Source organism: Barbus barbus (assembly GCF_936440315.1).
Source record: "Barbus barbus genome assembly, chromosome: 18".
NCBI classification, from domain to species: domain Eukaryota; kingdom Metazoa; phylum Chordata; class Actinopteri; order Cypriniformes; family Cyprinidae; genus Barbus; species Barbus barbus.
Window position 1 is genome coordinate 234,191 of NC_136746.1, and position 18,646 is coordinate 252,836.

Genomic DNA, 18,646 nt, shown 5'->3' on the forward strand with positions numbered 1-18,646 from the left:
CATTTTGGAGAGTACCAACAAAGTATTGTGTTTCAAAGACGAACAACGGTCTTAGTGACATCAGTAACATCTGACTGCAGATTCTGCATAGGATCTCCCGACTCTTCCGACCCTGTCTCTTCATTGCTTTCCAAATGATCAGTTTGCAATGTAACAGAAGAGCTAAAATATTCAAAACCTTGAGATTTATGCTTCCGAGATACGTGGCTACTAAAAGTTGAAAGGACATTGGTTGTCAGCTCACAATCTTTAAAAGGACAATTGACTGTGTCATGCCTCCTCAAATGATTTCTGATATGGTTTAAAAACTGGGATGGCTGACAAACATCTTTGAAATCACATAACTCACATGAAAAATTAAAGTGGTCAGTAACTTCAGCAGTGTGTTTGTGCGATCTTGTCAACTGTTTTTAATGCACCTACAGTTTTAAAAGTGCAGACACAGTCAGTATACAACCAAGGATGCTGCCAGGATCGCCCTTGATAGTGCCGAAGCCTGTCGTGTTTCAAGAGGACCTCTCTGCTACTGTGGGGACATTTGCAAAGCTTACACTGCATTCCAAACCTATGAAAATAAAAATAAAAACAGTTTGACGTGCAGTGTTACATTCCAAATAAATTGACATTGTTTAAAACACAACATAAATATTACATACAAAAAAAGGAGAATATTAGATGAATCACATTCAATGCAAAATTATAATGGCAAATTACATTTAACTAAATGGTGCTAAGAAGAGCTATGCTTTATATATAAAAAAAAACCTAAGCTCCGGAAATACTAGACATTTGCTGATAATTCAACATTATATATTTTTTGGTGTTTTAGACTGGATGTTATGTAAAGCACGTTATGTTGTACATCTAAGATCAGAAACAACCACACGGTTAACAAGGTTAAGAATAACTTAAATGTAAAATGCTGTTTTCCCCCTCTATTTAACACTACTAACCAGTGTTGGGGGTAACGCATTACAAGTAATGCGAGTTACGTAATAATATTACTTTTTGCAAGTAACTAGTAAAGTAACGCATTACAATAATCATGTTTTTTGCATTAACGTTAGCCAAAACTGATTTGCAGAAATCAAAACGCGGTGAACTGACCAGCTGGCAGAGGATTCTGTTTGGTCTTCCTCTAACGCAAATCAAGCAAAGATTTATATATATATAAATAATTCTCAATTTAGCATGTGTAATTCGCATTAGGTGTATGACTGTGTTCAGTATGGTTATGGCCTTCAAATGAAGATCGCTAAATAGCTGTCTGAGCTCGTTGGAAAATATCATTATACATTCCTTTGAATAGTGTTTCCAAAACACAACGTTACATTTTACGTTAAGCATTTGTGTAATTTATTTAAGTTATTTCCGATAAGAACACTTACCTGAAGCAGAGCACATCCAGCCTCTTCTAAATGCAGTTGATGAGGGGAAACCCCGCGGAAACAGACTGCGCATGCGCAATGACCGGAAGTGAACGCTCCAATGAAGAAATCAAAATCTTACGTTTGCCCAACTTAATTGTTTATTTTCATTAGACAAATAGTAGTAAACATGCAGTTAAATATGTTTTATAAGTAAACTCAACACTGTGCTCAAAACGTTGTCCACCTAACTTATAATTTTAAACGGAGTTAACAATTTAGAAGCTGGATTTTTTACAGTGTGCCTGGGAAGAGCTGAATTCAGTATATATACCATGAACTTTTAGTGCCTTTATCTGAAAACACTTAACAAAACCATAAAGCTGTTAAAGGACTTACAAAAATAAAAAAATAAAAAGATGAAAAAAGGTTTCACTAACAGCTTGGTCTTTTATAAAAGGTAAGGAGCCACCTATTAATGTAACAAGATACTAATGTGGACTCCTCATGAAATATTTAATGCTGACCTAAAATAAAATAAACAAATAAAAGGCACAAACACATGGCATACAGAACATATACAAACTTGCTTAGTTCTTATATCCAGTAAGGATCCATCATCTTTTTTCTTTAAGATAGCTGAAGCTGAGTACTGTATTTGGATGCCTACAGAATTTACAAGCTATGTGCTGTGATTGGCCAATGTTGGGGTCTGTCCATTTACTGCAGGCTTTATGAGGATGACATGAACGTGATTGAAAACTCATAATTAATGAAAAACATTAGTTCTCACATTAATTGACATACTGTTCTAGCCTGTATGCATGCATGAGGTAAGTAGTCTTACATGCACAAAATTATGAATGTTTCTTTGCATTGTAAGGGAATTGACAGTTAAAACCCAAGGACCAGGTGTTGAATGAAGACCAGGAGTCAGAGATGTGAACAAAAAGCATCCGATGACGAACTTCTCCGCTTACTCAGGAAAAGATGCCAACACACATACACAGACAACACATATCTTCTGTTCGAGGTGGCCTAGCTCTGGCAAGAGTCTTATCAGCATTCAGCATGGTTCATTACACACACACACTATACTTGTCTCTTCTTAGAGTGTAAAAATACAGAATAACGCAGCATTATTTAATGTCTATTATGCAAATACCAGTTAAATTGCTCAGTAAGCAATTAAACAATACAATAAAACATCAGAACACATAAATGTCACAGTTGGCCCAATCACTGTTGCTCATGTAGATGGGTGGTCACCCTGACATAATCATGGCACTGTGACCCTATGAACAGAATAGACTTCAGTATGGAACCAAGTCAATCATCAAATAATCTAGGAGGTTAAATACTGATCAAGAACTTGATTAATAAACACACAAGAAATAATGAAATAATATTATTGTGAAGGGTATGGTAGATCGGCATCCACTCCTTCAGCATGAATTCATGATGATTCATGTATAGATTTATCCACAGTGGATAGTAAAGGCCTTTTTTTTTTGAACAAAGAAAACATCATGATCATGCGTAATAAATCATAAATCATGGTGATGTACTCATCTTAGTTAATGTCTTAATTAATGTGTTGTTCATCCATGAAGTCATGATAGAAATACTTTGAATTCTTGTTAGTTCCTGATAATTCATGAGATATTAATGCATGAAGTAACGCATAATTCATGCATGAATTTATGCATGAATTCATGGTAATTTGTGTACCCTTACTGTAAAGTGTTACCAAAAAATCTCATGACACTTAATAAAAATTATTTTATGTACGCCTCTACAATTTAATGTAGGCTTTTTTTTTTTGTTTCAAATGGATGAAGAACAGCTAGCCTAGCCTATAATTTACGCAAAAGGATAAATTATGTATGGAAACAGCTCAAGGGCAACATTTTTTTGCGATACACCAAAAGATTTTTTAGGATGACGTCATGACGCACATCATTTTATCGGTAAAAGGCCAGTTGGATGTAGACAGCAAATTTCGCAAAGTTTTTTATAACGCATATCTCTTTGTTGATAACAAAACAGCGCAAAATCTGGATGGAAACTTGATTAGTGGTAACCTAAGCCACATTAACCATACAGCGTGCTAACAAGCACATTCACAAAATATAATGTGCTGTACTTACATGTTCTAAATAGTTCTAAAGTTGGACAAACAGTTGGTATTGATCCATCTTTGACAATTCTACTCGCTTTGTGAGGTTCTCCACACTCCAGTTGTTGTTGCTAGAGTACCCGAACTAGCACAAGCTGTAAAGGACTCTAAGGTTTCCATGTTGAGTAAAACTCTCTAAATTAATTTTTAATGCTGTTGGCAGGTGTGAGGCTTCTATTCTGTGTGAATTCATGTGTGCCTGTTTAAGTTTCCTTTTTGAGTGAAACTACTTCTACACTTTGTTGTCATGCGTGAGACTTTTCTCCAGTGTGAATTCTCATGTGCCAGTTAAGGCTTCCTTTATGAGTGAAACTTTTTCCACATTCTTGGCATGTGTAAGGCTTCTCTCCAGTGTGAATTCTCATGTGGGTGTTAAGGATTGTATGCTTATGGAAACTCTTTCCACACTGAGGGCATGTGTAAGGCTTCTCTCCAGTGTGAACAGTCATGTGCCAGTTGAGGCTTCCTTTATGAGTGAAACTTTTTCCACACTGTTTGCAGGCATAAGGCTTTTCTCCAGTGTGAATTCTCATGTGGTTGCTAAGGCTTCCTTGTTGACTGAAAGTTTTTCCACACCTGTCACAAGTGAAGGGACTCTCTCCATTGTGTATTCTCATGTGGACTTCAAGGTTTCCATGTTGAGAAAAACTTTTTCCACAGTGTTGGCAGGTGTAAGGCTTTTCACTGGTGTGAATTCTTCTGTGCCTGTCAAAGCTTCCTTTATGAGTGAAACTTTTTCCACACTGTTTGCAGGTGTAAGGCTTCTCTCCAGTGTGATTTCTCATGTGGTGGCTAAGGTTTCCTTGATTACTGAAACTTTTTCCACACTGTTGGCAAGTGAAGGGACTCTCTCCAGTGTGTATTCTCATGTGGACTTCAAGCTTTACAAGATGAGCAAAACTCTCACCACACTGCTGGCATGCATAAGGCTTTTCTCCAGTGTGAATCATCATGTGCCTCTTAAGGCTTCCTTTAAAAGTAAAACTTCTTCCACAGTGTTGGCAGGTGAAGGGACTCTCTCCAGTGTGTATTCTCATGTGGACTTCAAGGCTTACAAGATGAGCAAAACTCTCACCACACTGCTGGCATGCATAAGGCTTTTCTCCAGTGTGAATTCTCATGTGCCTCTTAAGGCTTCCTTTAAAAGTAAAACTTCTTCCACAGTGTTGGCAACTGAAAGGGGTCTCCCCAATGTGGACTTTAAGGTTTCCTTGTTGACTGAAACTCTTTCCAAACCGAAAGCAAGTGAAATCACTTCTAGTTATTCCAGTCTTTTGAGCTTTTTTTCTTGTGGAAATCTTTTCAGTCTGTGAACAACTAAAATGTTTTTTTCCAGCTGTGACATAATGCAGAGTCTCGTATTGATCTTTCACTTCAATGTCATTGAGTACTTCTTTCTCTTTTTTCAATGCCATTAGGTCTAAGGTGAAAAAACAAACAAAAGTTATCCCCAGTTTAATGGCACAATACAACAGACATCAAAACATTTAGGTACGTAATGCATCAAAATCAACAACATGAATGCTTGACCAAACCTGCTCTGAAGGGCCACTGTCCTACTTTTCCCAATACACCTGCCATAAATTCTCAACTCGGGCCCTTGAAACCCCCTTTCCTTCAAAGTTTAGCTCCAACCCTAATCAAACACACCTGAACATGCTAATAAAGGTCTTTTGTGTTATTTGAAAGCTAAAGGCAGAAAGCTCTATTTGAAAGCTCAAGTTTGCAGAAAAGGGGACCTTGAGGGCTAGAGTTGAGAAATGCTGCTCTTCACAATATATCTAACTTTCTTTAGGTCATGTCCCAAGAACCTTTGAGCTGGCAGTTAAAACCTTTATTTAAAAAAAGAATAGTTTGACCCAGGATATACAGGTCCTTCTCAAAAATTAGCATATTGTGATAAAGTTCATTATTTTCTGTAATGTACTGATAAACATTAGACTTTCATATATTTTAGATTCATTACAACACAACTGAAGTAGTTGCGTCTCTCAACTTTCTCTTCACAATATCCCACAGATTCTCTATGGGGTTCAGGTCAGGAGAGTTGGCAGGCCAATTGAGCACAGTAATACCATGGTCAGTAAACCATTTACCAGTGGTTTTGGCACTGTGAGCAGGTGCCAGGTCGTGCTGAAAAATGAAATCTTCATCTCCATAAAGCTTTTCAGCAGATGGAAGCATGAAGTGCTCCAAAATCTCCTGATAGCTAGCTGCATTGACCCTGCCCTTGATAAAACACAGTGGACCAACACCAGCATCACTGACTGTGGGTACTTGACACTGGACTTCAGGCATTTTGGCATTTCCCTCTCCCCAGTCTTCCTCCAGACTCTGGCACTTTGATTTCCGAATGACATGCAAAATTTGCTTTCATCCGAAAAAAGTACTTTGGACCACTGAGCAACAGTCCAGTGCTGCTTCTCTGTAGCCCAGGTCAGGCGCTTCTGCCGCTGTTTCTGGTTCAAAAGTGGCTTGACCTGGGGAATGCGGCACCTGTAGCCCATTTCCTGCACACGCCTGTACACGGTGGCTCTGGATGTTTCTACTCCAGACTCAGTCCACTGCTTCCGCAGGTCCCCCAAGGTCTGGAATCGGTCCTTCTCCACAATCTTCCTCAGGGTCCGGTCACCTCTTCTCGTTGTGCTGCGTTTTCTGCCACACTTTTTCCTTCCCACAGACTTCCCACTGAGGTGCCTTGATACAGCACTCTGGGAACAGCCTATTCGTTCAGAAATGTCTTTCTGTGTCTTACCCTCTTGCTTGAGGGTGTCAATGATGGCCTTCTGGACAGCAGTCAGGTCGGCAGTCTTACCCATGATTGCGGTTTTGAGTAATGAACCAGGCTGGGAGTTTTTAAAAGCCTCAGGAATCTTTTGCAGGTGTTTAGAGTTCATTAGTTGATTCAGATGATTAGGTTAATAGCTCGTTTAGAGAACCTTTTCATTATATGCTAATTTTTTGAGATAGGAATTTTGGGTTTTCGTGAGCTGTATGCCAAAATCATCAATATTAAAACAATAAAAGGCTTGAACTACTTCAGTTGTGTTGTAATGAATCTAAAATATATGAAAGTCTAATGTTTATCAGTACATTACAGAAAATAATGAACTTTATCACAATATGCTAATTTTTTGAGAAGGACCTGTATAGTTAATTATAGACTTCTCAATTAGGGATGCTAATAATTAATCACTGATCCATTAATTGACCAAAAAATTTAATAAATAAATAAATAATAATAATCCAAGGAAACTGAAACTGTGTCTAAATGGTCAAAAAAGTTAATGACGTTTTCTGCACGAGCAAGACATTTAAATTAGATGTTGTGCTTTCGGGAAAGCAAAATTAATTTATCGTTATGTGGGAAATGTCTATGTGAGCCCCACATGATGCTGAATGTAGATATAAAACATAAATATTAGTAATTCATTCCTATGACTTAAATATGTGGCCATAAGCCAAGTTACATTGATTTGTTCTCTCTTTAAAGCAAAACTGAGTATCAATTTAGTACAATGTGGCCATGTCTTAACTAAAATGAAGGAACAAATAAATTTGTTTATTAATATTGTTTAAATGTGGAAATTTGAGTGATCAAGCAGCAAAACAGAACACAAAGCCCATATGGCTTCATTTAAACTTATGGGATATTTTATCTCTGTCATTCGGCATACATCCAAATGTTTCCATGGGTGAGGTGTAACATTTGCCTGCTAAACAATTATTTATTTATATTGTAAACAAAGCTTTGTGCTTCAACAAAACATACTGGCAAAAATGTGTGTTGCCGTCCCACAGCTGGGGGTAGCTGTTAAGCCCGAGACACTGCACAATTTCCGGCTGTCCCAGACAAAAGTCAAGTCAAGTCAAGTCACCTTTATTTATATAGCGCTTTTAACAATGTAAATTGTGTCAAAGCAACTGCACAATATCCAAAAAAAAAAAGGAAATAGTGTGTCAATAGTGTAAAATGAAAAAAGAAAAAAATATTTTTTTTATAAAATAATTAACAAAAGACTAGTATCATGAGAAAATTGTGGCGATTTGATTCACCACGATTGTTTCACGTTGGCAATCTTTCATCTAGAACAGCCAAAAATCGTGCAGTGTCTCGGGCTTTAGTCACGCTGATCAGCACAGCCTTACACACCGTAGTTACATCTGGGATCATTTTACTTTAAATGGTAATAGTGTTATTTACAAACATCACAACTTTTAAAATGCAAAAAAAAAAAAAAAACACCATTATACCATTTATGGTGCATTCAGTGGTCTCCGTGACAGGATAAGAAATTATACAGCCAACAATAACCTCTGTTTTAGCAATGTGTGTCACCCAAATGTCACCCAAGATGGCCCAGCAGTAGTATGTCGTCTGTCCTGTTTGTTTGATAAGTGATTTTTCAAAATTATTTTCAAAATTAAATTATTTTTACAAAAAACTTTTTAAAGGGTAAATGCAACTGAGTTTTGTTTGTCTGTATGTATGATTGAATATGTAGCAGAGCTGCACGGGATCTTCATTGGACTTGTCGGCCCGTATTTGATCAAGATTTAATCTCTTGGCTCGTCACTTGTGGTTCGCGACACTGGATCGGTGACCTGTGTTCATATTTCTTACACGTACCCTGGTCTGCTCTAAATTGCTGCTTTGAGGAGGTGAAATACAGCGTGGTAAGAGTTTCTCTATTCTGGATTTGGGAAGAGTGTGATCAAGTGGGCCGTAGCCTGGAGGTTCCAGGCTGGATTTGCTTGGAACCTGGCCTGACTTCCTAAAACTTTAGCTTTAGCTCTTACTGTTTTGGGTTGTTATAGACCTCCGTCAGCAACAAAAGAATATATTTTATCTTTAACAGATTCTTTGAATTTTAAGGAAATAGTATAATTGGATATCTAAATCGGAACTGGTTACAGTCTTTGTAGGTTGAAGATAAACATATTTGTGATTGTTTAATATTCAGCAATTAGTAAATACTCCAACCAGGATAAAAAAAAAGAAAAAAGCCAAATAAATCATCACTTGTCGATTAAATTTTTACTAATGCACCTTATAGATATTCAGCAGCATCCATTTATGCACTTGATATTAGTGATCATTGTGCTGTTGCAATAGTTAGAAATTCAAAGTCACCCAAGACCAAACCTCGGATAATTATAAGGCGGAGTAGGCCTATGTCTCAGTTTAGTGAGCAAAGTTTTGTTCATGACCTTGCTCAGCTTGACCGGAAGAAGATTTTGTTGATTCCAGACACTGCGTGTGCCTGGAATTATTTCTATGAAGGTATCATCATAATCATTAATAAACATGCACCTTTCAAAAACTATTGTGTAAAGGGTCGAAATAACCCCTGGTTCTCTCTTACATTCGCTTCATGATCGCGACGTGACTTGGGCTAGAGCAAGGTATTCCAATCTTCAATCCGATTGGCTTTGTTTTAGACAATTATGTAACAGATGTACAATGATGACAAGGAAAGAAAAAGCTGATTACGTTTTAAAATGAAACAACTTGTAATCTAAACAAACCTAAGAAATTCTGGAAACATATTGACTATTTCAGGTGCAAAAAATGGACAATACATTCTTCCGTTGTACATAATGGACAATACCATAACAATCTCAAATAAAGGAGAGATGCTGAACTGTTTTAATACACATTTTGTTGCTGTAGGATTGTCACTTAAGGTACCTAAAACTATAGATATGAATAATGATATGGAAAACAGAGAAAGGCATTTAACAGCTCACAATTTTAGTTTTAAACCACTTTCTACTTGTCAGATAAACAAAAGCTCTCAAACTACTAGATGTAAATAAGTCAGCTGGTCCTGACAAAGTAGAACCACTTTTTTAAAATTAGCTGAAGATTACATTGGTGCCCCTTTGACACACATTTATAATCTTTCACCGAGTCTAAATGAATTTCCAAATATATGGAAGTCTGCCTTTGTTGTCCATTGTTAAAAGGAGATCCTTCCAATATGAATAACTATAGGCCAATTTCAAACCTTTAAATTTTGTCTAAGGTTTTTGAATCTCTTATTAGTGAGCAGTTGATTTCACATCTTACGGAAAATGATATTTTAATCACATAATCAGTCTGGTTTTAGGAAACAACACAGCACAACCACAGCTGCGACTACGGTTATAAATTATATCACTGAGGCGCTTGATAAAGGTCATTATTGTGCATCACTTTTTATCGATCTGTCCAAGGATTTCGATACCGGTGATTAAGGTTTATTAAAAACTAGACTGAAACAAACTAGAATGTCAAATGAGACTACCTCTTGGTTTGAAAGCTACTGAGGGCAGAACACAATGTGTGTAAATGGAAGGCCATTCATCTGCACCATTGCAGATCATGAGGGTTGTTCCTCAGGGGTCTGTTTTGGGGCCTCTGCTTTTTTTATTTATATTAATAAGCTTGATTTTAATATTGGTCATGTTAATTTTAATTTTTATGGCGATGACACTGTGATTCATTGTACACTGTAAAAAAAATCCCATCAAATTTACTGCAAAAAAAAACGGTAGTGATGGTTGCCAGAATTTTACCATAAAATATACTGTAGCAGTGTTTGAGGGTTTATGAATTTAACTTAAATTAACAATTAAAAATCATATTTCTTTAATTGATGTAATGTTAATATACCAACCTACTGAAGTTCTGAAATCTGTTTTGTACCTATACACTTCTAACCATCAAAATCAGGTCGTGATGAGAAAGTCACATGATGAACCAAAGCTCACCACAAGCAGCTTTTCCACAAGCTGAGAAGGCCAATAGTAATATATAGATATATATATAGAAGGTGCCAGAGGTGGAAAGTAACGAATTACATTTACTCGCGTTACTGTAATCGAGTAGTTTTTTTGTGCACTTCTACTTTAAGTAGCTTTTAAAATCTGTAATTTTACTTTTACTTGAGTATGTTTTGATTGAAGTACTGTACTTAACTACATTTTAAATAATATCCGTTACTGAGTAAAAATAAATAATTAATTAAATAAAAATAATGCAAAAGTGGGGAGGAAAAAAAAACGCACCCCGAAACCTACTGCACTGATTGATTGATGGGCGGGAGAACAGACTTGGGGCGCTAACTCACAAGAAAGAAAGATGGATACGGACAAGACAGACGCAAATTATGTAGAGCCAGCTGAAAGTGAAATTCTTCTAAAAAAAATCCCTGGCCATATTTACAAGACCACTTTGACTTTAAGTGCAAGAAAGATGACAGCTTTATTATGCAGTGTAAGCTGTGTTTGCCCAAGACGACTGAACTGGCAGCTTATAAAAGCTCAACATCAAACCTGCGCAAGCATGTTGAGGTAAGTTAATAATACTTGTATATCTTTAGTAACGTAATTGTTGTACTGTTGCATTGCATCAGTGCGTGACATTGCTAATGTTGGTTAGCACCAGGGTTGGAAATGAACGGGGACTCGGGGCAAAATTTTCAATGCACAATTAAGCTAGCTCTATTACCAGTGTCACGATTTAAGTGTCGTATGAAATGAATGTTTTTTTTCGGGGGTTTTTTTGCTTGCTTGCTTTCTTTGCTACTGAAATAAACAATGTTTTTATTTTATAATCTGTAAAAGTCAGTAAACAAATTAAGAAATGGTTCTTTGTTTTTTCAGCCAGAATATGAATATTTTTTTTCTTCATAGTTTATAACGCTAATGAGATCCCGTTAAAATTACCACCTGTTTAAATGTAAGTAGGTATATGTGGTCGTATACAGTTACATCAGATTTAACTGTCTGAATGTTAAGGTGATAATTCAGTTGTTTTGAAGCAGGTTTGTCTGAGGTTTCTAGCCAGTGTGTTACCCATTGAAGACAGCGCTCTGCACTCTTCTAGTCAGCAGAAGAAGAGCACAGTGCCGAGCACATCGACAGCAACACAGCAAAAAGACTTCTTTTAGGGAGATATAATGTTTTTTTTTTGTTGCTGTCTACATGCTCAGTGTATGTCTATGCTCTTCCAATATACTGGCTAGGCAGAAATACCTCATACAAGCCCACTTCAAAATGACTGAACTATTTCTTTTAATATGAATGACACTGCATTTAGTATAAACATGGTAATATCGCCACTATTTTTCATAGTCATGTTCATATCTTCAGCTCAGTCAGCAATAATTGTACATTATAAAATGTATAAGACTAAATGTGGTGTGTAGAAAAACTTGTCTATGTAAATATTTCAAATTCAGTGAACTTGACATTGATTTAAATGACGAAAATATTTTGGTTACAGAGAAAACATCCATCAAAGCTGAAGGCCTTCAGTGACTTTGTGGCAACATGGAAGCGAACCCTGGAACCACCAGAAATCCCAACCAAACAAGCAAAAATAAGTGATGTAATGGCAGTGGGTGCAAACACACGTGTGCCACAGGCAAAGGTCGACAAACTCATGATTAACTTCATTTGTGAGGGTCCTCATCCATTTTCTTTGGTTGAACAACCGGCTTTTAAAAAGAACTTTTACTTACACTGAATCCTCAATGCAAGGTCATTTCCAGACCCACTCTCCAGAAAGGAATTGATGGAGCTGCCAATCAGTTGAAGAAGACTTTGGTGTCACACCTCAGTAAAGTCAGCTATGTTGCCACCACTACTGATTGCTGGACAGCGCACCAGCAAAGTTACATAGGGGTCACAGCTCATTGGATAGATGAAGAAACCTTGGAGCAGAGATCTGCTGCACTTGCTTGTCAGAGATGCTTTGAGAGGCTCTCACACCTTTGATGTCCTGGCAGGGGCTCTTGATGACATTCATTGTCAGTATAGAATAAGGGGAAAAGTGGTAAGAACCACAACAGACAGTGGCTCAAACTTCATCAAAGCATTCAGTGTGTTTGGTGAGCAAAGCCAGACTGAGGAAGCAGAGTCAGAATCAGATCAAGACTCTTCTGAAGAACCCAAAGCTGACTACCTGGACACATTAAGCATCCTGGAACAAGACAACGGTCTTGAGTACCAGCTTCCACCACATCAAAGGTGCGCATGCCACCTGTTAAATTTAGTCGCCACAACAGATGCTGCCATGGCAGAAAAGAACAATGATACATACAAACGTCTATCACGTGCAGCCTTTGGAAAATGTCAAGCAATGTGGAACAAGTCCGGCCGGTCATACATGGCAGCAGAAATTGTTGAAGATAAATGCAAGCTCCAGCTCATCCGGCCAAATCAGACTAGGTGGAACTCTACATGCATGGCTGTGGAGAGAATCATACGGATCATACAAGAGAAGGGCGAGGACGCTATCAGAAACGTCTGTGAAGAATTCAAAGTAAAAATGTGAGGATTTAGAAAAAATATAATTTCTTAAGTATGACACAAATGGAAAAACAGTGCTTGAAGTTACTCTCCTTATTTATTTCTTTTTTTCATACTTGTGTAAAACTGTCAAAATATATTTCCATACTTGTCTACACATTCCACACCTATTCCTGCAGGCAATTTGTTAAAGGTTGCATGTTTTTTATGCTGTACAGGCTGAGTCCAGCTGAAATAGTTTTCCTGACTGAGTATTGCACTGTGATGAAACCTGTGGTGAAGGCTTTGAACATCCTTCAGTCTGAGACCAACACGCACATGGGGTGGCTCCTGCCGGTAGTCTTCCAGTTACAAGCAAAACTCCGCAGACTGGAGACATCTTCCAAGATGTGTCTGCCCCTTATCAAAGCAGTTCAGGATGGTGTCCAAAAGCGCTTTGGTGGGATGATGCAAGACCCTGAACTGATTGCCGCAGCAATCCTTCTGCCAAAGTTCAAGACCACCTGGACTGAGAGGGCTGATATCATAGAAGCTGGTATTATTTCAATATTTTATTTCATAGTATAATCAGTTGTTAATTATTAATCCCAGTTTTGTCTACTTTGTTACAATTTAACAGTGATGTAAGTGCAGTGAAATCAGTCTTTGCAGTTTCTGCATTATGATCAACTTTTTGCCACATTAATCAAAACTTAATTATCAATGCATATTGAATATTTCTGTGTCGCTCAACAGGTCTGGTCTATGTGAGACAACACCTTGACCAGATGGCAGAGGCCGCGGTGGAGCAAGTCGGGCAACATTCATCAGATGAAGACGATTTCTTCTCCTCAATGAAGTCCCGAAGGTCACAAGGTACAGGGGAGCTAGATGGGTACCTTGCCTGTGTCTCAAACAAAATGGATCTGTTAAACTCATTTCCACACATCAAAAACCTTTCTGTCAAACTCAACACTGGCCTTCCTGCCTCAGCCGCCTGTGAGTGTCTCTTCAGCAGTGCTGGACTAGTATTCACAGCAAAGCGAGCAAGGATGAACTCTGCTAACTTTGAAAACCAACTGCTGCTCAAACTTAACAGAAAGCTCATAGAGTAAGGATGGACACACACAAACTGTAAAGATATACCGAAGGGCAGGGCAATAATGATAAAAAAAAGCTACCATGTTCATTTGATGCTATTTACATTTACATTTATTCATTTAGCTGACGCTTTTATCCAAAGCGACTTACAATTGCTATATATGTCAGAGGTCGCACGCCTCTGGAGCAACTAGGGGTTAAGTGTCTTGCTCAGGGACACATTGGTGTCTCACAGTGGATTCGAACCCGGGTCTCTCACACCAAAGGCATGTGTCTTATCCACTGCGCCATCACCACCCCATGACAGGTCTGTTATCTGACAATGGCACAGTTATGTCCTAAATACTTGAAGTTATGCAGCATTACTGTTGTTAGTGTTTAAGAAAATATGCTCTACCGAATCCACAGTTTAAAATGTTTAATGGGATGATCTGCACTAAAATAACTCCTGCTTCCTACTTTATTTTTATTTATTTTTGTTATTGCACTTTAATTTGTAAAGTTGTTTCTTCAATTAAAAACAACTAGCTTGAGATTTATATCCCCTTGTCTTTTTTGAACTACACTAGAATCCCGCACCCCCGCTGTTAAAAAAAAGTTACTCTGTAAATTTTACACAGTACAAGTACATATTAAATGAGCTACTTTTTACTTTTACTTGAGTAGATTATTAGACCGGTAATTTTACTTGTACTTAAGTAAAATTTCATTGAAGTAACCGTACTTTTACTTGAGTAGAATATTTTATTACTCTTTCCTCCTCTGGAAGGTGCACAATGTCATTCACACAAACACTAAACACCATCATGGTGAGACTCATTAAACTGAAATATGCAATAAACATACATTTAACAACATTAGATGTAACATACAACCCTAATAAACATAACTGATAAGAAAAAAACATCCAATTTGAAATGTAACAGGGAATAATTTTTTTCCCTGTAAATTTTACATTCTTTTTCACTTCCAAAAACTGTATTTCACTGTTAAATTGTCTGAAATGTCTATTATTGTTTTTGTTGTTCACCTGGTCACCGTATAAATTAGGGTAACTTACCGTTAACCATTTAACAGGTTTTTACTGTAGCATTTTCAGTTTTTTACCGTTAAAATCACAGTAATTTTTTACAGTGTAGTGCACCTAAATTACATCAAGCTGTGTCCTTACTCCAGGGTGCTTTTGATGTTGTGCAACAAAGGCTTGGTGGCCTAAAACTGACTTTGAATGTGACTAAAACTAACGCTATGTTATTTTCATTAATTCACAAAGTAGCAAATCAACTATCATTCAAACCCTCACAGGGTACTATAATTGATGTACTGACAGAATATAAATATCTCGGTTTTATACTTAATGACTCCTTATATTTTAACGTAATCAACTAAGGACAAAACTAAAGGTAAAGTGTGGGTTCTATCACAGAAATAAACTCTGCTTTTCATTTGAGGCAAGAAAAAAATAGGTTTCTGCCACATTTATGCCAGTCCTTGATTATGGAGACATTCTGTATAAATCGGCATCTACCAAACTTTTAGGTTCTCTGGACACACTGTATCATGGTGCGCTCAGGTTAGGGCTGGGCGGTATGACCAAAATTTTATTTCACGGTAAGGATATCTTTCACGATATAGTTTTTTTATATAGGTAGTTATTCCAGAAAATGTACAAAAGGGCTTTATATAATAAATTTGCTTGAATATTTAAGAAAAGGACTTGATCTTATTTGATTATTTTGTATTTTATTTTTAACCTTATAAATATGGTAAACAAAATATGACTTTATATGAACAACAATGACACAGACTTGATGCTTCTCTCGCAATCCCCATGACTGAAGCGCTTCCTTTAGACTTTGCGCTCTCATCTCTCCAGTGTGATCTTCTGGAAAGTAGGATGTCTGTAGACACCTACTGTACAGTGACCAGTCGTTGATGAAGTGGACTGTCAGGCTCATATACGGCTGCGTAGTGCGGCTCGTCCACAAATCTGTTGTCGTTGCAAAGTATTCAACATTACTGAGCTCCTGTTCAATTCTCAGTCGGCATTCTCTGTACGTTGTTGGCAACGCAACTTTGCTAAAGTGCTTGCGGCTCGGCATTACATAGCGTGGATCAAGGGTTTTGATTAGGTCTCGAAAACCCTTCTTTTCCACAGTGTAAACTGGTGCCATGTCTTTGCAAATATGCATCGTAATTGCATGGGTTATTTCCTTACATCGTTTTGAGCTTTTTTCATACGGCAAGACTTTGGTAAAAGACTCAGCCAAAGTGGTTTGAACCTAGCATGGCACAGTTTGCAAATCACCTTTTTCTGCTCGTTGTCAGATTTTGCAAAACCGAACCAAGTCCACACAACAGATGTTGCAGCTCTTTTAATGACGAGTTCCTCCTCCTGCTCAGGATTTTCTTTTGAGCCATCCTCGTCTGTTCGTTTCTCCTTTTCCATGTTTTTACAACCTCCCAGCGTATCCTTCAGTCTTGCATTCAACGGTTTGACCAGTCTCAGCCTCACGCGTGCTGCACGTGAGTTGGCCACTCCCACTTATTTACATTTCACGGAATAAAAAAATATTTTACGGTACACATTTCATTCCGCGGTAACGATATATACCTTCATACCGCCCAGCCCTAGCTCAGGTTTATATTAAATTGTAATGTTAGTACCCATCACTGTGATTTGTATAATAGAGTTGGTTGGACGTCATTATCAACACAGATGTAATCACTGGTACCTGTTTATTTATAAATCCATCTTTGGGTTTACTGCCTCCATATCTTTGTTCCCTCACCGAGCTTACAGCTCCTGGAGATTATTCTCTGCGCTCACAGGACTTGTACATTCTTTCAGTTCCATTTGCACAAACTGAACTAGGAAAACAAGCTTTTCAGTTTGCAGCGCCAAATGATTGGAACTTTTTACAACACAACTTAAGTTGCAGACATTAATGCCAATGAACACTTTTACATTCTTGATTAATGAGCTGTTAAAGGAAGAATTAATTTGTAAATGTTTTTAATTGTTGTCAACACATTGTTTTGTGTTCTTCTTATGAAATGTAGTGCTGCATCTTGGCCAGGTCACTTCTGTAAAAGAGAAACTCCAAATATGCCTCACAAAAGTAGCATAACACACATAGTTCAAGGAAATGTCTATGGGAATCTTTCTATGGCTGTACTTTATTGTGATGAAAATAACTCAGAAAACTTAAAGTTTATTAGGGGCCAAGCCCCGAAGGGGATGTAGTATCTGTACTGACACTTATTCTCGCTCAATGGGAGTCTATAGCAGCCCTATGAACGGAACATAGGAAAATGATGAAATTTGGCACACTTGTAGTGATGGCCATGAATAGTGATCTGATGAACTTTGGGGTCTCTAAGACCAACTCTATAGCACCACCACCAGTTCAAAAATTCAACATTGAAATTGTAATAACTCTTGAACCCCTAATTCTAGACAAATGAAATGTAGTACGCCTGATTACTAGAGACCGACCAATATATCGATTTACTGATATTTTTCCCGATATTTAAGCATTTTCCCATAATCGGATATCGGTTTTGTAATATCGGATTCCCCGATCTTGTGGACGTTTTCAGAATTGCGCGCAGGATCGCAATTGCAGCGCGTCTGAGGCGAGACGAGACAGCAACGGCGTGCAGGTACTTGATTTGCTGTAGTTAGTAAACTATTTAACATTACAGTCATTAATGAACAAATTAGATTTATTTCATAAATGCCTGATATATAGTTTATGCAACTTGGCTCTAAGAAATATGATAAATAAGATACTCTGTCAAGCCCTGTCCCTATAAAGATAGGCTATAACTTTGCCTGAAATAACACAGCCATGCATTAGCACATGCTGGAAATAAAAGCGCTGAATTGAATTCTCTCTGTGGTCTATTAGTCTCGTGAAGTCGGAGTCACGTAGATAATCCGTCAAGTCCTCTCCAAATAAAGACGTAACTTTGCATGAATGAAATAATACAGCCATTAACGATTGCATGTTGGAAATAAAAGCATTGAATTTAATTCTCTATCTGTTGTCTATATGCTCATCATTAATATTACATATTAAACAGCTTATAAACCTACTAAAACTGTAGTTAAAAATGAAGTTGATATGACCCCTTTCCTTTATTTTCTCCATTTGAAAACATTAGACATTCTACGTTTATTTTGCTTACTGCTAATATTAGTGTTGCTGCTAAAGCTTTTTATAAATAAAATGTTTTTTATTGTTGTAATACAAAGATTAAATTTAACATGACAGGGCTCTAGACTGTGACCAAAATGGTATTTTTTTGCGATTTAAAATTTGACATGGTCGCATTTGTACGAGTGCCAGGTCTGCGCTGCTCCAAAGCGTCTGCTTCATACAGCGCGCGCTGCCAGCCGCAGCACATTATAGCAGGAGTCAGATTCCACAGATCACGTGAAGAAAGGTGCTTTCAGCACGAGCACTTCAGTAGAGCCTGGTTTATATTCGCCGCGTCAGCACGAGCGCGAAGGTGCGCGTCGTGGACGGAGCGCAACGGAGGATTTTGTTTTCAAACTAAAGTAAAAGACCGCTTCTTAAACCTGAGAAGGTGAACATGCTGGTATCTTGTAGAAAAAACATGCAAGTCCTGTCAGCTACAGCCAGTTTAGTTTGACTTTTCTTTTTGTTTTTGTTTTGAGAAGCTTGTTATCTTTGCTGTTTACCTCACGTTA

The 18,646-nt window shown here is 37.6% G+C and overlaps 1 protein-coding gene across 1 annotated transcript in view; it reads right to left on the bottom strand.

The window, feature by feature from the left end:
- Window positions 1-1,507: 1,507 nt before the first annotated feature.
- The window catches only part of LOC306883953 (uncharacterized protein), a 41,089-nt gene continuing 23,950 nt past the window's right edge, over window positions 1,508-18,646 (bottom strand). The window contains exon 3 of the mRNA XM_079439497.1: window positions 1,508-4,966. Within this exon, the coding sequence (XP_079295623.1) occupies window positions 3,792-4,966 (1,175 nt within the window). The 3' untranslated portion in view covers window positions 1,508-3,791. The remainder of the gene's footprint in view (window positions 4,967-18,646) is intronic.